Raw genomic sequence first — 25,694 nt, forward strand, 5'->3', positions numbered from 1 at the left:
TCAAAAGCAACTATTTCATCTTAAGGCCAACTCCTAGGGTTAGAAATGGAGCCAAAAAACCATTTCTGGAGAATTTTTGCTCTTAAAAGTCACATGTAGTCTATTTAGATATCAGAGAACAATTGAATATATTGTTTCAATGCATTCTATGGCAGCGACGCATAGGCGCAGTAGGTAGTGCTGTCGCCTCACAGCAAGAAGGTTGCTGGTTCGAGCCTTGGCTGGGTCAGTTGGCATTTCTGTGTGGAGTTTGCATGTTCTCCTCGTGTTGGCGTGGATTTCTTCCGTGTGCTCCGATTTCCCCCACAGTCCAAACACATGCGGTATAGTTGAATTGGGTAAGCTAAATTGTCTGTAGTATATGTGTGTAAATGTAAGAGTGTATGGGTATTTCCAGGTGATGGGTTGCAGGTGGAAGGGAATCCACTGCGTAAAACAAATGCTGAATAAGTTGGCGGTTCATTCCGCTGTGGCGACCCCAGATTAATAAAGGGACTAAGCTGAAAAGTAAATGATGAATGAATGAATGCATTCTACGGCACCTTTAAATAAAAGAGTAAACTGTCAATTTTCATTGCATGAAATTAAATAAACATTACCAAAAAAAAGAAATGAAAACATACAAATAAATTAAATCAGCAGTACACTAGAGTACAGTAAAAAAACATAACTGAACAAACAGGGATTCCCAATGTGGAGCTTACACAGAATTTTTACTTTTTTTTTTTAACTCAATCCAGCTTCTATTTTCATGGCTTTTAACATCAACTTTGTAATAAAACGTATACCAAAATGTTAACTGAATAAAAAGAGTTCCTCACAAAAGTGTCTCCTGCATAAGCTAAAACATGTTTCAGAGATAAACAGGCTTTAGAAAAAATAAATTAAAAATAAATTCATCATAAATGTGATTATTAAAGATTAAGTATAACGTTACCAACATCCTAAGTTGCCAAGTTAAGTCCCACAAATAAAGTTTTTACATGTTAACAGTTATTTAAATCTAAAATCTAATAACATGCTAATAAAAGATACAAATTTATACATTTTTCACTTAATGTGAATATGTTGAAAGTATGTTAAAGGGACAGTTCGCACAAAATTAAAAGCCTGCCATCATTTATTCTCGCTCCACTAGTTTCAAACCTGTTTTTTTACATACAAAAAAGAAGATATTTTGAAGAATGTTGGAAACTGGAAGCCATTGAGTTCCATGACTTCCATCGGAAGCCCTCCCCATTGGCTTTTTCCAACATTTTTCAAAAAATTTTCTTTGGTGTTCAACAGAAAAACAACACACAAAGACTTGGAACCACTCCAGCATGATCAAATGGCAAGTAAATGTATTCTTTTTTTTATTGTTTGACCTATCCATATTTTCCATGCAGGTGGAATGAACTTCTCATTTCAACATGAACAGCTGATTCATTAGTATCTTACAAACGACAACTAAAAAAACCATCTCTTCAGCGATCACCTGAACCCCTGTGAACAAAAACATGACCCACCTCTTCTCTCCCCCTCCACACCAAACAACAACCCTAAACTGAGTGTGCCTCACACAGATGAGTGGGCTTTAAAAACCATCAGTAGAAAACACTCTTTCATCTCTCTGACACTTTAACCAACACTGTACCAGTTTTGCATCAGACGCGTTCTTTTTAAAAAAAAATAATAATTTTTTTTTTTTTTAAAAGTAAAAATTGACTATGCATTAATTATCAAAGGTGAGTGGGCTTAAACCACCTGTAGAAACCACTCTTCTCTCTCGATAAAAAAAAAAAAAAAAAAAACACCCCCCTTTAAGGCTGATTTATACTCGACGCGTTCGCTAGTTCACTAGAGTGCATGCAGCGAATGGGATGTCATCTCGGTGTATGCAGAGGTTCGCTCTCTGTGTGTGACAAGATTTCGGCTGGAAGACCGCACTAAATTTTGAGACTTGAGTTCAGGTAGCGCTGCATTCTATTTGAGTTGAATAATGAATCACTTTGAAGAGATTTTGTCTGAAACAGGTATGCCTGTATCTTTCCATCCATGTGTGATCATAGGAATAACCAGATGACCAACAATTCCTGGCTAGAAATTGCAACAGCCGTGGTAAAGGAGGAAAGTTTTTCTTAAAAAGCTTAGAAAAACTTGAGGGATAAGCTTGTTAAAAGCAAAACGAGAGGCCACGGCAGGTTGGGTACCGAAACCCGGTGCCATTATAGCACTGGTACCTTTGTATCTGTATGTACCGGACCGAATCAGCATATGAATTTCGGTGCCACTGGTGCTGCGACAAGGACGTAAGAAGCATCAAGGGGTGCATCAAAGGCACACATAGGTACGTGTTGTCACACCATCTCTAAACATTTAATTCTAAATAACTTTGAGGAATACGGACAGGTGATGTCAGGCGTGTTTTTGTAGCTTACGGAACAGACGCACGCAACACACGCAGTACAGCGCATTCAGTTAGCGAGAGCGACTCTCTTCAGATCAACACGCATGATCGCATTTATCAAATTTGCTTTAAGTGTTCTAAAGCGTATTTTACAAGCAAGGATTCTGACACAGCAACGTGAAGCAGATGCTTTACAAAAGTTGCGTGTAAGGGGGAAACACGTCAAACTTAATGAAACATTTGAAGGTGCATGGAATCAACTTAAAGTCAGAGAAATGCACTTTGAAAGCTTGCAACATCATCTGGCACTTTCAATGGGTACGTACATGGACACCAATGCTCCGATTTTAATATGATTAAGACAATAATCTAATTAAGAGTCTAGACTACCATGCAAACAGTGATTTTTGATTACCTTAAAGGACCACAGACACCTGCGTCGCGAAATGCAGAGGTTTTTTCTGTCCATTCAACATGCAGTATCAAATTCTATTAAAAGAGCACTCTTCCACCCTTTCTTACTTAATGCTCGCATCAAATACCTCAGTTTGTCATGGGGGCATGAATGAAATGTTCCTGAATGAAAGTAAAACTGCAGTTAAAGTTGAAAAATTAAAAATGAAACGCCTGAAATAACATGAATGGAGGAAACATGGATAGCGTGGCGACGCAATGATATTAATCGATCTGTGTACTATAACATGTCAGGATCATGAAAGGAACATTCAAAAAGTAACTCATGTAAACACATTAATCTTTATTATTGTCTTATTCAGATCAAGGCAAATCATTAAATTACTGATAACCATGTAAACAGTCACAAGCCCCAACCCTAGAAAAAAGGAGTTCAGTATTTTGATGACCGCCTTTCCACAGGTTAGTAGTAAGCTAATGTAATATATAATGCAAATCTTAAAGTCATACTAACCAACAAATGATCAAAGGAAATATATTAATGTAATTCAAATATATCAAATATGAATTGATGTTTACTTTAAACTTTAATAATATTGTTCTATTAAAATATATATTTTTAAAGATTTTGTCAAATAAATTTTTTTTCTAGAGTCATCCACCATAATTTTGTGGCTCAAAAGTATCGGTTCAGGGACCGGTTTGGCACGGTTACCGTTTTAAAAATATCGATTTAGCACCGGTATCGAAATAACCCCAAACGATACCCAACCCTAGGCAAAAGTGGAGACCCAGGTGGTTTTAATACACAGTTACAGAATATGTTAGTCATAGATTTTACACTGATGTATATATTACAATTTTGAGTTTAAAACAATTTAATAGTTACAAAACTTAAATAAGTAACAAATTATTTCTTTGATAACTGGAAAGGAATATTTGAACCTATCGGCTTACAATATACTGATGCCCTGTTTTTCTGGGTTTTTTGGTGATGGTCAGGAATGTTGGACCACTATGGTTATCCATCTGATTTTACAGTCAGTTTCTTTTGACCGCCCCCTGTCATTTTAAAGAATATCTCAACGGCGAACACGTTAAGTATAAAACCCTTCTTCTTTTCCGAGGTGCGTGCGCAGTCAGTGGAGGAGCGGGATGTGGCACCAGGTGAAGGTATAAATCGGCCTTTTCTCTAGCACTTAATTCTCTGAGCACTTACAGCTCCTTTGTATAATTAGAACTTCCTGTGTGTATGTTGCCTCGTCCTGCTGAATAGCTGAATGTCTTCTCAACTGTAAGCTGTTTTGGAAAATGTGTCTGCTAAATGACTAAATGTAAAACATCTAGAAATTCAAGCAAATATTTTACCTCAGTGTGACTCGGTTATCAATAACATTTGCGAAGCACTGTCCTAAAATACAAAATGCCCCAGAGGCACTTTTGTAAACACTTTTAAGGATGTGAAAATATTCCTAAAAATAAAATAGTTCAAATCTGCATTTTGAACCCCTTTAAACAATCACTATTTTTGCCATCAAAGTTTAAACTTTATTTAAAGCGCAGTCATCAGAGAAACACAGAAAACTAACTGAAATGACTCACAAAACTGAATAGTACACTCTGTTCAAAATTATTTTTCACACTTCAGATTATAAGCCAGTCCCACACCAAAAGTACACACTCCAGCCTTCACAGACTGTTCATTTTAGGCAATAAGCTGCTTCAGAGGACATATTGAGTGATATCCAGCCTGAAAGCACACGTCTTTAATCACTCCATCACTCAGTGCTGTATTCACTGAAGCTTTAGCCTCTATGAGAAACAACTGACTCACACTGTTGTTCAGTGATGATTCAGTCTAATGGCACACAACAGTGATCAGGAAGGGTGAAGGGCTTCATAATGTGGTGAAAGACATCACAAACGGTGACTCAGCTTGTCGTTGCTATTATTTAAAGAAGTTAAAATATTAAATAAATGAAGTAAGGGCTAATAAATTATTTTGTGTTTGGCACTTCAGATGCAGCTTTGGACAAGTTACTGTCGGTCAAGCTGCTTATAAATGAAAGCAGATATTCTGAGATGTTTTCTACATGCTTCAGGATATATGCAACTCATGAAATAGGCCTAAAAATTCCTATTTTAGTTTGTTTGGGTCAGTTCTGTGTGGACTTTGCATGTTCTCCCCGTGTTTCAGTGTTTCCCCCACAGTCCAAAAACATGCACTATAGGTGAATTGGGTAGGTGAATGAGAGTGTATGGATGTTTCCCAGTGATGGGTTGCAGACGGAAGAGCATCCTCTTTGTAAAACATATGCTGGATAAGTTGGTGGTTCATTCCACTGTGGCGACCCCAGATTAATAAAGAGACTAAGCAGAAACAAAAATGAATGAATGAATTAATGAATAACTGAAATAAATCTAAGGCTGCATCCGAAATCGTAGACTTCAATACTATAGAGTACGCTAAAATCGGTATGCGAGCCGATTCGGTATGTCCGAATTCATAGTATTTGAAAAACAGTATGCGAGAAGTACCCGGATGACCTACTACTGCCGGCGAGATTCTTAAGTGCACATTTGATGCACGCTACACTATCCCATGATGCTCCGCGAGAAAATTTGTGAATGGGAGTGGAGCGACACAACTGATGCGTTCCATTCATATTGCTCACATTAGCCACGACACAGTGCGCACATGACAGTTGGAAGTATCGCACACCAGACGTGCACATTCACATGCTATTTTAAACGAAACTATTCGGATGTCGCTCTGTGGCGCGGCAGAAATATGAACAGTGTTCTGAGTCGTAGCTGGGCGCTGTGGACAGCCGACCAACTTGCGGCACCGGTGTGCGTACCCTGATTGAAATCTATGTTTAGAATTCTAAAATACAAGGTTCTGCGTGGTGCATCGCCGAGCGGCGCATCCCCCCCTTAAGAGACTTCGAAATTCCAGACCTTTGAGTTTAAGTCAAATAAAAACACAAATGTATTTAAACGTTTTATTTGATATTGGACAAATACCTCAATTGCATTTAATTGTTTAAATAGTTCTTTTAGTTGGTGCTAAACTAATTTGTTTTGTATAAACATTTGTTATATTATGGGCTGGGCAGTATGACGATATACAGTTGAAGTCAGAATTATTAGCCCCCTTAGAATTTTTTTTTCCCTTTTTTAAATAGTTCCCAAATTATGTTGAACAGAGCAAAGACATTTTCACAGTATGTCTGATAATAATTTTTCTTCAGGAGAAAGTCTTATTTGTTTTATTTTGGCTAGAATAAAATAATTTTTTAATTTTTTAAAAGCCATTTTAAGGTCAAAATTATTAGACCCTTTAAGCTATATTTGTTTCCATAGTTTACAGAACAAACCATCGTTATACAATAACTTGCCTAATTACCCTAACCTGCCTAGTTAACCCAATTAACCTAGTTAAACCTTTAAATGTCACTTTAAGCCAGGGGTGGGTAAACTCTGTCTAGGAGGGCCGGTGTCCTGCACAGTTTATCTCCAACTCTGATCAAACACACCTGCTTATAGATTTCTAGTGATCTTGAAGACACTGATTAGCCTGTTCAGGTGTGTTTGATTAGTGTTGGAGCTAAACTCTACAGGACACCAGCCCTCCAGGACCGAGTTTGCCCACCCCTATTTTAAGCTGTATAGAAGTGTTTTGAAAAATATCTAGTAAAATATTATTGACCGTCACCATGGCAAAGATAAAATAAATTAGTTATTAGAAAGGAGTTATTAAAACTACTTTGTTTAGAAATGTGTTGAAAAAAATCTCTCCGTTAAAAGAAATTGGGGAAAAAAATAAACAGGGAGCTAATAATTCAGAGGGGCTAATAATTCTGACTTCAACTGTATATTATTACAGTGGAATAAATTGTCAACAGCGGTAGATTTTTTATTCTTTTATTTAGTCTTGTTTGATATATTGGTCAAATTATATAAAAAATTGCTAATGGTGTACTGGATCACAAATCTCATGGTTCGGATCACATTATGGTTTATTTAGTCACGGATCGGACCATTTTTCGGATCAGCCAAAAAGATGAGATGACAAATGTAATTTGTTTTCCATTTCTTACAAAAACAGCACTGCAAGACACTTCTGGTTTCATAAAAGAAAATAAAGCTGAATAAAAATAAACTGCAAAATATTCAGGACTGTAAAAAAAAAAAAAATAAATAATAAAAAAAATCGGTTACTACTACTGTTGCTGATGACGCTAACTGTAGAAATCTAACATTTTAATTTGTACAACCCATATTTATTTTGGTCTCATTTTCTAAAATTGATTTAGTTATTCACTCTTAAAACTTTATGTTTCATTGCTAGATGTGTCCTTTTTGAAAAATTATTCAGTGGCATATTTTTGATGCCTGGTTGTCACCACCTATTGGTTAAATAATCTAATTGCTGCCTACAACTTTCATTTCTGAGCATATGACAGTGATTTTAATCTTTACCATGAACATCAGTGGTTTTATCTAAACTATAAACTGTTATCCCACTAATTCTGTGTTATTTGACTGTTTGTAACTTCATAACTAACTCAAGACTAAAAACTAAATCTCTTTCTTGATTTTTTTGTTTTTCAAGCACAGATTTGAATGCAGCGATTCGATGGATTAATAAACATTTACAAATCACTATAATTTATAATTTGTTACGTGGGTGCTGAGATCTCGATCTTTTAATGATTAATTGTACAGCTTGCACTAAATGCATTAATGCAGGAAACAGAAAACACCTTTAACTTAAGAAACCTACCACATCCCGAATATCCTACCACGACTTCTTCCGTCAGCATTATATTTTACAGGAAAGCCTAAATGCTTTCATACATGTGACACAAGCAATCGTTACAAATGTAGGATTAATCTACAAGTTAAAAAAATATATTAATTCGCAGGTCAGGTGTGTTTCGAACTGTGGGTTGTGATCTCTACTTGTTACAGCCCTACTGACTTCAACATTACTCGTTATACAGACCCTTTTTCTTTAAAGTATCACTCCTAAGAAGCCTCCTGCTGGGTCCTAGTGCATGTCTGATAAGAAGTTTGATTTATTCAGGGGTTGCTGTGTTACAGTGTTCATAAAAATGAACTATCATGGTAGTATAGTTCTATCATTGTACAAAACCTCCATTGTAATTATGCAAATCAAAAATCTTATTTTAATTCATTGTGAGAAGCTAATGCTTATGAGAAACAAAAATCTCAAACCTTACTGTAAATAAACCCGTAAATGAACAGTTCTTAAAAACACCCAATCAGAAAAAGATATCAGCATCAGCCAAAAGAATTTGAAAGTGATAGCAAACATCCAATATTGTGTAACCCTACTATATTTAACATAGCCAAAATAAGGCGGAAAACATCATTTTCCTTTCTGGAGTATTCAAGTTTATTAATTATAACCATTTTTGTTTATTTTCTGTAATAACCAATAACTTTAAATAACTAAATTGTGAAATATATCATTACAGTGAAATAAAGTTACTCATACAATGAAATAGAATTTGTCATACCACCCATATAAAATACTAACTTACACTCATTTCATGTACTAATATTTGCGTAAAAATACTTATTTATTAAGGTTGTACAGGGAGACAATTTTGCAAAACGATTAAGTAAATGGATCAGATTTTATCATGACAACTGGCTCCTTCATTGTTTAGCCAAACACACAAAAAACACACACAAGATAAACAAAGCCTTAAAACTCACCTTAGGGTCTGTAACATCTCCTGTTTGGCAGTCAGTGTCTTGAGTGATGAGAACAATCTCTGTAATGCCAGCTTGTGTTCAGATGAATATGCAGAATCTTCTAGATTGAGCTGAGCCACAGCACCGACTGCCTCCTCTTCTCCAAGTTTCTGCTTCCCTTTCAGATACTCGTCCACAGCTTGTTTATAGCAGGGATTGGATGGATCTGGATCAGATGTGCCAGGTACCAGGACAGAGGTGGGCAAACTGAAAACCTAAGACACAATAAGAGTTAAGGATTACACCAGTCAGGCTATTTCTGGAGCTTTAACTTTTAATATTAGCCGAGCATCAATAATCTTGTCAAGCATTTTTTTATTCAAATAGTTCATAGTTCAAAATTGTGCTGGTTAACATTAGTAAAGCACCATGAGTTAATGTGAACTATCATGAACTAATGTTCATTACATTAAATAAAATTAACTAACATTAACAAAGATTAATAAACACCGTAACAAATCTATATTAATAGTTTATGTTAGTATTAACAAAAACTAATGGACCATTATTTTAGTGTTTCCATTTCTAGTAAAAAGATTTAATAATTCTTAGATCAAGAAGCATGTTATAAGCGTTTTAAAAGCATTTTTATAGGTAAACAATATTGATTTGTTTTCAGAAATTAAAAAAAAAGTCAAAATTAAGTGAGTTTTTTATTAAAACAAGTAAAATAATCTGCCTATGGGGCAAGTAAAATAAACTAATTTCCTTTAAAAAAAAATAATTGTACTTACACCACTGATAGATTATTTTGTTTGTTTTAATAAACTCGCTTTTAAACTTCATTAACTTATCATTTTGAAAAATAAAATAACATGTTTACTTGTCTAGAAAATGTTAAGTATTTATTTTGGGATTTTTGGACTAAAAACATGACAAAACTAATTAAGAAAGGCATTTTTTGCAGTGCAAGTCAAGTCTCTACTGTTAATTTGATTTTAATTAGTACACAGAGGAAAGACACACTGAAAGGCTGTTAATGTGTTGGGTTTCAGGTCGTTTACCTTCTCTAAAGGAACTATAAAGTAGGGGAAGCCAGTCTGTGTGAAGATGTTTTTCAGCTGAGATATGGAAGCCTGCCGCTCATCTTCACTTCGCCCACAAGCTCCGCCATCTAACAAATAACATCATCAAATCCTTTTTAAAATGCCAACTACAAGCTCAAAATACAAAAACAATGTCCTTTATGTCGAACTAAAAGAAATTTACCATCAATGTATAGGATTCCAGGCATAAACCTTAGTTTTTTGGGAGCATCTCGACTCAGCCCCTAAAAATCAAAAGCATAGTCACATTTACTTACAGAACTTTATGCAGCACATTAATTAAAGTAGAAAATAACAATGAAAGAAATTACACTTCAGCTGTAAATGCCTGTTTACATCCAGAATGACTGCAAAGACACACAGCTATATTGTCAATATCAATGCATACACTGTAAAAAGCGATAAATTGACTATTTAAAAAACAAAGTTAAAAAACATTGCTTTTAAAGAGTTTTAGTTGACTTTACTTTTAGCTTAACTTAAAGGGAATAAATATGCTGTCTTAAAATTAAACAGGTTGGACCCACTTTTGCCTTCAGAACTACCTTAACCCTTTATGGCATAGATTCAACGAGCTATTGGAAATATTTCTCTGAGATTTTGGTCCATATTGGCATGACAGCATCATGCAATTGCTGCAGATTTGTCGGCTGCACATCCATGATGCGAATCTCCCCTTCCACCACATCTCAAAGGTGCTCTATTGGATTGAGAACTGGTGACTGTGGAGGCCAGTTGAGTACCGTAAACTCATTGTCATGTTTCAGAAACCAGTCTGAGATGATTCACGCTTTATTACATGGCATGTTATCCTGCTGGAAGTAGCCATCAGAAGATGAATTCACTGTGCAACAATACTCAGGTAGGCTGCGGTGTTGACACGAAGCTCAATGGTATTAATGGGCCCAAAGTGTGACAAAAATATATCCCCCACACCATTACACCACCACCAGCAGCCTGAACTGTTGATACAAGGCAGGATGGATCCATGCTTTCATGTTGTTGATGGCAAATTCTGACCATATCCGAATGTCTCAGCAGAAATAGAGACTTATCAGACCAGGCAACGTTTTTTCAATCTTCTTTTGTCCAATTTTGGTGAGCCTGTGTGAATTGTAGCTGACAGGAGTGGCACTCTGTGTGGTCTTCTGCTGCTGTAGCCCATCCACCGCAAGGTTGGACGTGTTGTGCATTCAGAGATGCTCTTCTGCATATCTTGGTTGTATTGAGTAATTACTTGATTTACTGATGCTTTTCTATCAGCTTTAACCAGTCTGGCCATTCTTCTCTGACATCAACAAGGCATTTGTGACCACAGAACTGCCATTTACTGGATATTTTCTCTTTCTCGGACCATTCTCTATAAACCCTATAGATGGTTGTATGTGAAAATCCCTGTAGATCAGCAGTTTCTAAAATACTCAGACCAGCCCGTCTGGCACCAACAACGATGTCACGTTTAAAGTCATTTAAATCACCTTTCTTCCCCATTCTGATGCTCGATTTGAACTGCAGCAGATCGTCTTGACCATGTCTACATGCCTAAATTCATTGAGTTGCTGCCATGTGATTGGCTGATTGGACAGGTATACCTAATAAAGTGGTTAAGATAAGTCAGCTTAACGGTTCCAAGTTACAATGGGTTTATTGACTTTTTAAGTCTAACTAATCGCTTTTGTTTTTACAGTGTAATTAAAATTATGGTTGTTTGTAATTAAAATTACACTGTAAAAACAAAAGTGAAAGAAAAAAAAACTCAGTTTTGCCATCTGCTATTTTAAATGTTCAAATTTTAAGTCAGGCAAATTTGGATTGGCTATGAACAATTTTATTGATAAACTGCTAGGGGGAAAAATAAGAAACTGCTGCTCTGTGCATTTATTATCCTAGTTGCAGTATGGACAAAGTTACTGTCATTCTTCAATAGTTCGATTCACATTTTGTATCACAAAAACAATATTACTGAATATACTGCAATATTGTTTAGGATATTACTGAATATACTGCAGTGCTTCTGAATGTTTGATTTAGATTGGCTGATGAACATTCAGAGGTTTGCATTGACATTTAGAAAAACATAAAAAATTTGGTTCTTAGCAAGGCAAGCTGATCTGGTGGATGGTCATTTTTTAAAATTATTGGCAGGAGCTTTGATTCAACGCTATTTTGATCATGCTACTTCATTTTGGTATAGTATTTGCTCACTGAGTATGAAGGAAAAAATTCAAAAGGCACAAAATAAATAGGAACAAATATTTTGAAAAAAATCAACCAAAAGCACATTTGCACAAAGAGCTTTTTAAAGAATTAGGTATGTTAACTGTTAATAAAAGAATGTGTTTTTTTTTAACTTGGGAATGGTACGTAAAATGTTTAATGATGTGGTTCTAGTTATTTGTGAACTATTTTCAAATGGTGAGGCAACAGCATTCATATAGTACTAGGGGTTGGGATTTTAATATTTGTTTATTCAAATTCAGAAGTGTAGTGGGGAAAAATATGTTTTTATACACCAGTGCAAACATGTGGAACAAATGACCAAAATCGATCAAGGAAATAAAACACTTACGGAGGTTCAAAAAAGCTATCAAAAGATGGTTGTTTGAGTATGATAGTTAGTTTGCATGGTAGATGATAATGTTTTGATTTTTTTATAGTATGTATTATGAATCATTTTGTTCCTGTTTTAAAATGTGGAGGTACTGTTTGTTTTATGCATTAACAGTACTTTGCAGCAATAATTTGTTTTTTAACTGCGAGGCAGCAAGCCCAGGGCTTTATTGGGTTTTTATCCTTGATGGTTTTATTTCAAAATGTTTCACTTGTATCTTGTACAGTTTGTTTAAAATCTTTCAAATAAAATTCAATTCATTTTAATTTAAAGTGTGCAGCTAAAGTCCTTTCAGACAGAATTTAACCATATTACAGTTCCATAATAAATTATTCCAGTTACAGTATTAAAGTCCATACAGCCTACAATAGCAACATAATAAAAAAACACTGACTAAGCAAATGTAACAAACAATAGGATACAAAATGATTAACTATCTCTATGCAAACAAGTATAGTACAGACACTCACAAAGAAACATGCACATGTGCAGAAACTAGTTTTTGTCCTGTTTCACCACTAATAGAAGGCAGTTTACCTAAAAAATTCTATTGATTTACTCACCTTTACTAACTGGAAACAAACCTGTTTGTGTTTGTTTTTTCTACTATAGAGTAGTCAATGGTTACGAATTTCTAACAATCTTCAAAATATCTTTTTTTTTGTGTTCAACAGAAAAAAAATACACAGGTAAACATACAGGATGGTCATTTTAATGCCACTTTATTTGCAGCATTGTGCTCTTTTCTCAGCTTTTCAAGTTGTTATAAGTGATTTTGTCTTTTTTTTTATTAGTTCAGTTTCATAATGTATATGTCTAAATTTCATCTCTGTTATCACAAAACAAAATGTTATAAGGTGTGCCGTTATTTTCAGGAAAAAGCAGAGCAAAATGCCTTGAAATATAAAATCTAAACAGTGTCTTTCATGGCATGGTCGCATCACCACCTCAGGTAAGTATTGTTTTTTATAGCTCAATGGCCAGTTGTCATTTATTCCTGATGTAAAACATGGTGTTTACCTCTTGAACTTGTGAAAGCATTGTGCAAGAGGCTGCACCTCCAGAAACAGCAAGAAGAACCTAAGAGAAACAGTCAGATAATTGATATAATTTCAATTAAAAAGGTTAGTAGAGGAGTCCATCTGCATTAAATATAATAATAAAATAAAAAATTACAAGAAGATAAATACAATAAAGCAAAGATACATTGTGAGCAAATGAAATAAACATTGATAACAGTCATCAGAATTAGAAATCGAACAATTAAAGGTAAAAAAACAGTCTTCATCTTTTACAATCAATATTTAATAGAGCAATTGTTATAATTTCTTGTCCCCAGATCATTTGAATTTGCTTCAATTATTTAAAAACACAAGCAAATTATAAACGATATGATATATTGCGCAGCCCTAATATGTATGACACTTTTATTCATTCATTCATTCATTCATTCATTCATTTTCTTTTCGGCTTAGTCCCTTTATTAATCTGGGGTCGCCACAGCGGAATGAACTGCCAACTTATCCAGCATCTATCTTACGCAGCGGATGCCCTTCCAGCTGCAACCCATCTCCGGGAAACATCCATACACTATGGACAATTTAGCATACCCAATTCACCTGTACCGCATGTCTTTGGACTGTGGGGGAAACCGGAGCACCTGGAGGAAACCCACGTGAACACAGGAAGAACATGCAAACTCCACACAGAAACGCCAACTGACCCAGCCGAGGCCGACAGCCGACAGCACTACCTACTGCGCCACTGCGTCGCCCATGACACTTTTATCCATTATTTTTAACAATGCAATGATTTATATTGGTATTTTTTATTTGTATAACTGTGTGATTTGTTCAATTATTGGAATATAACTAATTGAATATCACTATTCCAGTTAGCACACATTTACAAATATCTTTAAAAAATATACTAAATATTACACACATAAACATCTTAACAACATATTCTAGTCTCAGCATTGTATGTGTGCCATCAAGGATGGCTCCAAACAATCCAAATCTGAACAAATATTTAACATTTACCATGACTATGGGGATGTTTATTTAAATTCCTTTAAATCTAAATTCTCAAAAGACATACTATATTTATATTCATAGTTGTTAATGTACCTTCTCCTGGGGGAAGATGACACGATTCTTTCCAAGCATCGCCCGAAATTTGTGTATGAAGTACTCCTTGAAGCAGGACCTATTCAAACGATAAATGCTGATTTTGACAACACTGCACATTTATCACATAATAAAGTATAAGTGACAGATTGATAAAGGAAATAAATGGCTTACCTGCAAAATGCATCACTGACACGAATGATGAGCACAGCAGTTCCCTCCTTACATTTCATACACTTTCTGTTAAGTCTGGGAAAAGAGGTCAAACATAAAACAGTTTGTGTCTAACGGATTGTGCCATTTTGTTAATGAGATACAGAATTCTTTTCAATTAGTGTACATGAATATGGATATACGCCGTACATATAAATATTGTACTAATGAACAACAAGCACATAAAAAAATTACTGGGGACATTCTACCTGAAATGTCCATTTTCATTTACAAAAAAATGTGATAGGGCCTGACCTTTAAGCTTGACGTCCTCAAAAAAAAAAATCATACAAAACATGTATAAAAATCACACAATTCAATGATAGAAGGCAACCTTGATCACTGTCAGCTTCTCCTCCATCAATTGATGTCACTTCCACGCATTTTATGTTAAATTTAATGCAAATGTGACAGAACTGACATTATATATTTGTAGAACTTATTTATAATTTCATGTTTTTATCAACTGATGTAAATGATTACAACTTAAACTTTCTATTTTTGAAGGGTTTATTTTCTAAACAGTTGAAGAGTTTAGATGCAAAAACCTCTAAAAGCCATCTGAAATTTTCTTTCAAAGTTAGCATTTTTCTCTGACTTCTGTGTGTAAGCTCATTAATATTACTTTTATAGTGACAAATAAGTTATTTTTTTGCCTTTAAGGTGAAATAACTGAACATAAACACAGGAAGCTGACAAAAATTGTCATTTTAGAAAAACGTTTCAGACATTTAGAGGTTTTTGCATCTGAACTCTTCAGTTTTAGCATAACTAAACTATTAAAGCTGTCGTTTCGTTCGACTGGGCTGAGGACATAGACCATAACAGGGTTTGTACATTTGTATAGTGTTTTTAATAAAGGAAAAAAAATCTGACAACCAAATGAATGACATGTTCCTTTACAGAACTACTCACAGAAATCAACCATCAGTTCTTTATAGAAATTTTTGGTTTGAAATGCTTTTTATTATCTGTATTTTTGTTTTAATTTTAGAGAGATAATTTACGTTTCTGGTAGAAAATACCACTGATAAAATGTTATGATGTCAAATCGGCACTTCTAAAAAATACGGTTAAATCACCACTATATTGCCCAAAACATTTCTTAAACCTGTCAATGAGCAGTTGTTCAAACTTACCCCGGCACAGGGATCTTCTCCTGGTTACATTCCAGACCATTATAGTCCTCTTCAACTTGACACATGGCAGCTTCCAATTCAAAAACTAACTGAATACAAAACAACACGACGTAATTCAGCTCGTTTAGCGATAAGTCGAATCAGGACATTATTATATAGAATCGTTAAAATAACACATACTGGAATGGGCTTGTTTTCACGTGTGAGCTGTTGGTGATATGTTTTTCTGACTCCTTTTGATGACGCAACGTAGCCACGCCCACACGATTGCGTCGCTTGTTATTAGCCCAGTGTCTGGCATTAAACTGTTTAATTCCGGTGTTATTATGGGTTATATATGTATACATTTTATCATGCAAAAATGGGCTAAAAGAAATCCCGTGCTATTTCACAGAGACGTTAACCATCATGCTGAGCTGTTTCTGCTTTCTCGTGTTGTTGTTGTCACCCCCACCGCCCCCTTTTCCTAACAGTTTCTTTCTACATATTTCTGTATTGACACGAAACTGTTCATCCCTCGCATCACTTTTTAAAGATCGTATAATTTTTTGTTTATGTTTTGTATGCATTTCTATGAACCGACTCGTATCGCAAAAAAAGTTTTATTTTCATTAATATAAATAAAAATAATAAATATCTAAACGTTAAAATTATTTCCTAATCTATAAAAATGTATATTCCTTTTTTCTTATTACCAGTTTTGGTCCTTATTTGTTACATTTTCTACGTTCACTTTGACGCCATCTATCTATGCTCTATGGAATTGTTATGGTTGCAATGTCTGGGAAATGTAGTACGTTTAAACAGTGGCTATACGAAAATGATCGCTGTTAAAACTACAACTCCCATCATTTTTCTCACCTAATCCGATCGAGACCGTTTCGTTAAAGCTACCATGTAATGTTTACTTCTTTGGAACAACGGCGTGTCCTCCTTGGTTAACACTGTTAGAGATTGCAGATGCGGAGTCTAATGTCGAATAAATCATTTTTTCCCGGTGAGACATTCGTTAAAACCACGGAAATCTATTTGCATCGGCGGTATTAGTGGTTCGTCCTGCGGTCCGTGTGCATGATGGCGATGTTCCGCAGTTTTGTGTCCGCTGCTCAGCTCAGGCAGCATCAGCAGCAAAATGGAGCCGCAGCAGCCGCACCTGGGGAAAGCCTGGAGAGCCAGTTTTCCTGTCCCATCTGTCTGGAGGTCTACCACAAACCTGTCAGCATCGCAAGCTGCGCCCATACGTGAGTATGGTGGCCTTTTGCACATTTCCATTGAGTGGCTTTGTTGATTTACAGACAAAACATCAATTCTGAAGTGGTCGCGTTGGCATTGCCATATATGTATATGTATGTATGTATGTATGTATATATGTATGAATATATGTGTGTATGTGTTTACCTTTTACAGTACGTGCGTTTATTGTCAAAATATTTAACAATATAACCCGTTTTTACAGACAATATTGTTATAGGTCGTGCATTACAGTGCACACAATCACAGACACCTCCAATTTGTCTTTAATTTGTTGTTATTAAATTAGAATTTAATACGTTAATGTCACTCATTAAAGACGAAATACTGTTCGCATCCCTTTGTGCTTGCTCGACTCCAACATCATGTTTCTTTGTCAGCTTTGGGACGTGAAAAGGATGCTCAACATTGGCATTGTTTTTAATGTCTTCATGGATTTCATGAGCTTGCAAATTTCTAAACCGTCTCGAGAAAATATAAACACATAACATCCGTAACAGTTGAGGTAATAAGACTTTCACTTCCCATCTGGGTGATGCGCAGCAGAGAACAAAGCAAAGCTGCGAGCGATATTTCATACTGATGGCGGCTTTTTGCTTCATTTAAAGCAGTCCTACATACGATTTGTCTGAACCGAGTGATTATCTACTGATAATTGACGATGTGTGCTTAAATGCTTGTGAGTTTATCTGAGAACACGGGATTGCTACATTAACATAACAGTAGTAATTCATATTGGGTTGATATAGAGATGCTTTTTTTATTTTTGTGGTAACATCATGAGGAGACTGAACAAAGCACGGGTGTTTTGAAGAAGCAGAAATAATCATGCCAGGGAAACTACCTGACATAAATACAGCCCACCCCCACCTCTCCTCAAACCGGAGTTGTGAAATGAATCCCTGAATAGGTTCCTGAAATGATTCATTAAAACATTCAGTGAAAGCGGATTCTGTCATCTGCCTCATTTTGACAGATGTCAAAAAGCGGTGTAGCCTGCATAATTCAATATCTAACACTATAGTGCTGTTGAATTAATACATTTTTTTAATATTCTGATTAGTTGATGAGTGTGATAATGTGTGCAACTGTTTTAGAGACAGTTAAAGTAGTTCCAGACTGAGGTCTTGACTGAATTACAGTCTTCATATCACTTTTTGCTGTTATTTACTTGCAGGTCCTATAATCTATCCATTCATCCATCCATCCATCTATGTTGCGATTAATTGCTGAAGTTTTTATCACGATATACTGTATTATCACAATATTGACCTAAGTTGCAAAAAAGATTGCTTTAAGAGGTATAATAACACAAATGCTTATACTAGAGCACTGATTTATTGTATATACATGTTCAGAGTAAATAAATGTTTTAAATGATTTCAATTGCAAAAGGATGATAAAGTAAACGAGCAATTCTATGCAAATGTCAACCTTGCCATGAAAAAAAATTAAGTTTTCACCAAAATAGCAAAACAGTTTCTGCATTTTTTTGTGTAGGCTTCTATTTTACAGTGCTTTAAAAATACTCAAAAATGTCTCTGTCGGTGCTTTCAAACAAGTATATTTGATTTACCAAAGTCAAACAAGTGGCAATTTCACATCTGTCACATCTATAACGAAGCTTTTTACTCATAAATGCAAAAAATGTCAAATCAAATATAATCAATATTTTATTTTTGTTCTATAGCGAGCTAACTCTAATCCTGATTAGCATCGTTTCTTGTTGTGCAGTTTAATTCACAGAATTTCTACATAGTATGTTGTCTACTGTAAACTTGCAGACTTTTTGTCACATCCATAATGCATGCTTATTTTCCTCATTTAAAATATTTAAAAAACGTTTACATTTTTTTCTGCTCCCACAACTATGTGGCTAGTTGTTTTGAAAAATATAAAGAGATGTTTCAATATAACGTTAACATATATTTCCTCTGTCAATTTATGTTTTGAGATTTTACTGCAAATGTCACATCCATAACGCTGGAATTGCTCAAATACAATTTCTTTTTGTTAGTTATTAACTTAATTTAATAAAATGATTGCAACTTTTGGATTTGGGTGGCGCAGTGGGTAGCGCTGTCGCCTCACAGCAAGAAGGTCGCTGGGTCAGTTGGCATTTCTGTGTGGAGTTTGCATGTTCTCCCCATGTTAGCGTGGGTTTCCTCCAGGTCCTCCAGTTTCCCCCACAGTCGACATGCGGCCTAGGTGAATTGGGTAAGCTAAATTGGCTGTAGTGTATGTGTGTGAATGAGAGTGTATGGGTGTTTCCCAGTGATGGGTTGCAGCTGGAAGGGCATCCGCTAAGTAAAACATGCTGGAAAAGTTGGCGGTTCATTCCTCTGTGGCGACCCCTAAATAATAAAGGAACTAAGCCAAAAAGAAAATGAATGAATAACCTTTTGGATTTTGAGGGTTATTAGGCATTTACTAAGAAGTAAACGTCACCTAACATTAATAAATGCTTTTGTAGCTGTCATTACATTGACTTTGGTTAAATTAACTGCTGTTACTGATAAACAATATGCAAAGTTAATGAACAAAAGGCCTATAATTAGTCACAGGACCTCCAGTGTTTTAGCCCAGATTAACATGTGAAAATCCATCATCTATTGTTGTATCTAGCATCTGGTGCTGTGTTAAACAACCACTGCCAATACAACAATCTGAATTTTCCTAAACAGAACTCTTAAAGTTTATATATTTAATAATTATTCACAGTACTTTGAAGTGACCACGATATCTGTATTGTGTATGTTCATTATCATGGTATATTGAAATGTAAGTCTAATGTCTATATAGGTTTATACTGTAAAAAATGCAGGGTTCCACACAATTCATTCAAGTTGTCCCAAGACAAATCGATTAAGTTAACTTAATTGTTTTTGCAAATTTAAGTAAATTGAACAAAAAAAAAAGCTCAATAACTGTGTTGATTCAGCTCATTTTAAATAAGTAGTTTGAACAACCAGAAAAAATGATTTTTGGAGTGATACTTGCTTTCATTTTCTCTCCCAAACAAACACAAACAGTACAGATACACATTTGTGCAAACACAGACACATACATAAACTCAGGAAGGTGTTGTCAGCAATCCTTTGTCTATTTTATCATTAAAATATTGTAGCAACTTTAAAGTTAAAAGATATTTCTCAATAGCAAGTTCATAATGGTGCTGTTCATGAAGTATATTTCGCAGGAAATATTTCTGATTTCTTGTGAACTAAAATGACTGATTTCTCTGTCTATTTTTTCTTCTTCAAAATTTGCAGCAAAATTTGTGCCATTGTGTGGTTTTGCAATGAAAATATACTCAAAGTTACACATCTTATTCATTATAATTTGAACCAAGATCCATTGGTCTTATTTATAACACTGAGAGATTCAAAGAGAGAAACGTAAGTGTTTACATATTATACCTATAAAGTCTACTGTATCATATTTGATATATTAAGGACTGTAAATGATCAAAATGAATAAAACCTTGTTAAAATTTTGCATTACTAAAAACCATGCTGAATATGTTTATCAAATATGATGCATTTCTTTGTTCAATCAATCAGTATTTCCATAGGTCTACTGCACTGCACTGCACTGTTTTGCTCAGCATAAAATTGCTGTGCTTTCAACATAAAACTATGAATTTTAATGCCATCTCTCAAAAGACAGCTAATGGAGATAATAAGAGTATAGAGTATAGCTGCATGATATTGCAAGAAAATTAAATTGCAATGCTTTATCTGCGATATATGTTGTGATATGAATCTAATTTCACAAGATGACTTCAGTAGATCATTTTGAAAATAATTCATAATTTTACATTGATTAAGATGACTTTGTAGGATGAAACAGACAGTGTTTTATAGTTTTTTGTTAAGTCTAACAGTATTTGGGTACAGAAATTCAAAAATCAAATGTAAAGAATGAACACCATTTTTTATTGCATAAACAGCAAGCAGAATTAAGCTTAGTTAAAACTACAAATGTTTTATAATTTATCATACACAAATGTCTTTAATGCACTTAAAATCGTAGTCATAGGCTTAAAAATAAAGCAAATGAAAAACTTTCGCTTCATTAAGGTTAAATATGTCACAATGACTGCACAAAGTGGTTCCTGGTCAAAATAAAAAAGATGAACATACTATAACAGAACTGTTATTACAGATGTTGCGATGGGATTATTGTGGATTTGCACATTGCAATATCAATACTGAAACAATATATTGTGCGGTCCTAATTTAGAGCAATGGATTATATTCATTCCGCTTGTTTTACACTCTCAGAAATCGAGCTGTCACTGTATGTTCACATCTATCTGCATACCTCTGATTATTAATAGCAACCTGTACATCTATTCATCTATTGTTAATCTCTGTTCATAGCTAATACAACCTATATATATTGTTCATAGTACATCCATCTGTAAATATTACCCACAGTTTTTCTATAATTGCACTTTATAACTTATACCTATATCCTGCTGCTATTGCACTCCTGGTTAGACCTAAACTGCATTCCGTTACCCTGTACTTGTGCATGTGTAATGACAATAAATTTGAATCTAATCTAATATTTATATATTACGTATTTTAAATTATATGCTTTCTCTCAGAAATATATGTACACGAGTTGTCACTGGGGTGGTACCTTTTCAAAAGGCACAAATTTGTACCTAAAAAGTCCAAATTAATACCTCAGGGGTACATATTTTTACCTAACAAGTACAAAAGGGTTCCTCTTAAATTTTTAGGTACTAATATATACTTTTGAGGTGTCAATATTGACCCTTTAAGTACAAATTTGTACCATTTGAAGAGGTACCACCCCAGTGACAGCTCGCGTACCTTTATTTCTGAGAGTGTAGTGCAAGTTTTTGGTGTACTTTTATTTTGTAAAGAGTCAGTTTGGCTAAACATGGATACTTTTTCACCAGGATGTCTGAATAAAGCATGACTGGGAGGTGAATGGTAATCACCGACTCGTTGATGCTGAAACACCCAGGGACTGCCCTTGCCCTTTTACTGCCCTTTCAGGAAAAAAATGAATTTTTGATGAGGGAAACACTGTAACCTTCTCACAGCTGCTGTAAACCTGAGGGATTGTTTTTTGTCTTGATAACTGATTCTTAAATTGGGAAAGCCTGATATATAAAATTATTGTGAGTTAATGCAGATATGTGTATTGACAATTATTATTACTATAATAATATTACTCAGTATTTTTGTTTTTTTCTTTAATTAATCCCAAAAATTATGTATTTATGCTGGTACCTTTACATGGCTAGCGCTGACATGCACCTCTCAAAAAATTGAACTATATGTCGCAACGAAACTTAGTGCAAGCTGACCAGCCAGGCTTGGTAGCGGTGACAAATGTGGGTGGTGCTGAGAGCTGCGAGCCCGATGGAGCGAGTGTTTACAAGTGTCGAGTCCTGTGAAGGAGCTCCAGATGGGAACTTTTGTTTTGTGTTTGCCTTATGATTTAAGTTGTGGCACGTCCGCCACTTCCCGCCTCTGAATGAGTGAGTTTTAGCTACTTACATTAAGGTAGCGTTCAGGAAAAATAAAACACCTGCGAAGAAACTCGAGAGAGAGGAATATAAAAACCCACCGCCAGCTAATGTTTCGGAAGTGTTATTGCAGAGGGACACAAACAGCACTCAGAAGTATGAATGCACGACTACACGCAAGGCATGGGTCATGGCGATTACTCAATGCAGAAGTATAAATCAGCCTTAATAGGTATATAAATATAACGCTTAAACAACCAGAAGGTGGCAGCGAGTATTTGCTTTCATTTACTGATTTAATTCAGCGATTATGGCTGTGCAATATATTGTTTCAGCATCGATATCACAATGTGTGCAACCGCAAAAGTAACATCGCAGGATATGCAATGTTAACTTGAGATTATAGTTGATTACAATAAGTGCAGAGTTTGAATAATAATGGAGTAAAGTTTATCATCTGCATTTTTTAAGGGATAGTTCACCCAAAATTTACTTTACTTACTATAACTTTATTTTCATGTCACCCTTTACTTGTTTCAAATGATTATGAGCTTTTTTTATGTTGAACACAAAAAGAAGCTATTTTTAATAACTCATAAACAATTGAAACAGGTGAAGGTTGAGTAAATAGTGATTAAATTTTCATTTTTGTGTGAACTATCCCTTAAAGACCTGTGACTGTGTGAACATTTTTAACATTTCACAGTTTAAAACATCCGGCCACCAGAAATGATAACGCTTGTAACTTTAATAAAGATTACATTATATACAATAAAGACTATGCATTGTTGAGTATTCAATATCTGTACCTGAATACTGTTAGACTCCAGAAAACTATTTTATTATATATAGATTTTATTAATTCAGTCATTTTCTTTACGGCTTTATTAATATGGAGTCGCCACAGCGGAATGAACCCTCAACTTATCCTTCACATGTTTTTACCCAGCGGATGCCCTTCCAGCTGCAACCCAGTACTGGGTAACACCTATACACTATGGACAATTTAGCCTACCTAATTCACCTATAGCGCATGTCTTTTGGACTGAGGGGGAAACTGTAGGACACTCACGTGAACACGAGGAGAACATGCAAACTCCACACAGAAATGCCAATTGATCCAGCCAAGGCTCGAACCAGCGACCTACTTGCTGTGAGGTGATCTTGCTACCAATTGCGCCACCGTGACACCCTACATTTATTTTTGCTATATTGTATTTATCCATGCTTGTAAGGTATTTGTTAAATATTATTCAAGATTCACTCCCCTACAAAATCACCCTAATACATCTAAAATGAAGAATTCTTTCCAAATAAAGCCAAATTCACATCACAATGTATATTGCAGAAATACAAAATATCACAATGTCAGATTTTTCCAATATTGTGCAGACCTTTTAGCAATTAAGTAAAACATTCAAACAATTCCTTCAAAGAGCCTGATTCATTTAGAACCATAAAAGTAAATGTGTTATACGGAATGCTCGTTGGCTTAAATGACTTGATCAGAAATGAAACAACACAATAGATAGATAAAAATGAAATACAAAAGATAAAGCTACTTCAGGATGAAGTCTAAACCCAGTTATTAATTATGGCATGAATAATACAGATTTAGCTAATTTTAGGTTTTAGTCTTCATCATCTAGTAATGTGAGATACAAATTTTAAAGGCTTGGTTTTATGGTCAAACCACTGTGGTAGTTTTTGTGCGTGCGTGCGTGTGTGCGTGCACGCACGGGGAAAAATAAATGCAATACAATTATTATTGAAAAAACTAACAGATTCTTCAGAAGCCTGATATATATTTGATACATTTCAATATAATTTGTCATAAAAATGAAATATAGGATAATCAAGTAGACCTAAAAGCCTGATTTAGCATGTGATCTGCCACTCAAATACTTTTTACATATTTTACCCCAATCAATTAACTAAGTATAATCAAGTAACTTCAGCTCAATATTCTGTATCGTAGAGCTTCTTACTGTTAAAATGCAGTTAGTGATAGTTTAAAAAAGGAACTGAAAAGATATTCCAACTCCAACTTTTATTCAAATTTATATATAAATATTTAGAAATTAAACACTAATTTTAAGTAGTGAGTTATGGCGTTGGTTATCTCCTGGTGCATTTGTGATGTTTTTTTCATATGGTGTAACGGCTGCAAACAACTCTGAAATTGTACTTTGTTGTTGCTTGCTACTAGATTGAGTGTCACGGTCAATACTTTTAGTTGACTTTTTAGCAAGACACTCCTCATATAGCCACCTGTGGTACTTTTTAGGTGCTAATTGTTGTATTTCCTCAAGCATTGGAAACAGTTCTGCGACAGCCCTTACAAATGAGCTGTTTTTGTTCGGTGTCTGTGACTTTGAAAATAAAATATTGCCATATTACCAACATGCTGTTTTTCTTTGAAATTAATTCATCTGTTAATGCTTCTGAAGCGGCAGATGCCATCATCCCACTTGTCCGCGGTTTCCTGTTTGCTTGTTTTATTGTCATTTGCTCTGGGTGGGCAAAATTACATTATGTATATTTCATATCGCAGCCTCTTGCGATTGGCTAATCGCAACGTTTCAAATCGCGATTGTGGCTCGATTTAATTGCACAACCCTACAAGTAACCCAACGCAGTAAGTGTGTATGTTAAAATATTGTAGACAGCGTAAAATTATACTTCATGTAAAAAAAAAAAAATCAAACAATCTGAATGCAGAGGATTTTAGAATTACACATAAAATAAATTCACAAATTTAGGCATCAAATATAGTACATAGGACTAAAAAAAGAATAGTGTCAGGTGAACTTGTTCATAGGATTTTTTGTGGTTTATTATCTAGCTGCCACCTCACAGCAAGAAGGTCACCGGTTCAAGTCCTGGCTGGGCATTAATATGCCATTTTTATGTGGAGTATGCATGTTCTCACCATGTTTGTATGGGTTTCCTCCAGTTTCCCCCACAGGCATGCAGTATAGCTAAATTGGATTAACTAAAATTAGCCATAGTGTAAATGAGAGAGTGTATGGGTGTTTCCCATGTGCCACAGGTGTCGGATAGTCTGAATTGTCATTTCACAAAGGAAAATCAAAACTACACTCATGCAAACCTTAAACAAAGCAGAATTTATGTACCATTTCACTGTAGGTCTCAGTGTTTCCTCTAGGATTTTTTCCAGCTGTGGTGGCAGGCCTTTT

General features: G+C 35.0%; 2 protein-coding genes across 2 annotated transcripts in view; one reads left to right on the forward strand and one right to left on the reverse strand.

Moving 5' to 3' along the window:
* ctu2 (cytosolic thiouridylase subunit 2 homolog (S. pombe)) overlaps nucleotides 1-15,959 on the reverse strand; it is a 37,364-nt gene extending 21,405 nt beyond the window's left edge. The window contains exons 1-8 of the mRNA XM_056462168.1: nucleotides 15,912-15,959; nucleotides 15,732-15,820; nucleotides 14,554-14,628; nucleotides 14,380-14,458; nucleotides 13,271-13,330; nucleotides 9,803-9,863; nucleotides 9,598-9,707; nucleotides 8,555-8,808 (exon numbers count right to left, since the gene is read on the reverse strand). Of these exons, the coding sequence (XP_056318143.1) occupies nucleotides 8,555-8,808; nucleotides 9,598-9,707; nucleotides 9,803-9,863; nucleotides 13,271-13,330; nucleotides 14,380-14,458; nucleotides 14,554-14,628; nucleotides 15,732-15,796 (704 nt within the window). The 5' untranslated portion in view covers nucleotides 15,797-15,820; nucleotides 15,912-15,959. The remainder of the gene's footprint in view (nucleotides 1-8,554; nucleotides 8,809-9,597; nucleotides 9,708-9,802; nucleotides 9,864-13,270; nucleotides 13,331-14,379; nucleotides 14,459-14,553; nucleotides 14,629-15,731; nucleotides 15,821-15,911) is intronic.
* A 644-nt stretch (nucleotides 15,960-16,603) lies between these two features.
* LOC130232333 (E3 ubiquitin-protein ligase RNF166) overlaps nucleotides 16,604-25,694 on the forward strand; it is a 64,056-nt gene continuing 54,965 nt past the window's right edge. The window contains exon 1 of the mRNA XM_056462169.1: nucleotides 16,604-16,972. Within this exon, the coding sequence (XP_056318144.1) occupies nucleotides 16,803-16,972 (170 nt within the window). The 5' untranslated portion in view covers nucleotides 16,604-16,802. The remainder of the gene's footprint in view (nucleotides 16,973-25,694) is intronic.

The sequence above is a fragment of the Danio aesculapii genome, chromosome 7, assembly GCF_903798145.1.
Source record: "Danio aesculapii chromosome 7, fDanAes4.1, whole genome shotgun sequence".
NCBI lineage: Eukaryota > Metazoa > Chordata > Actinopteri > Cypriniformes > Danionidae > Danio > Danio aesculapii.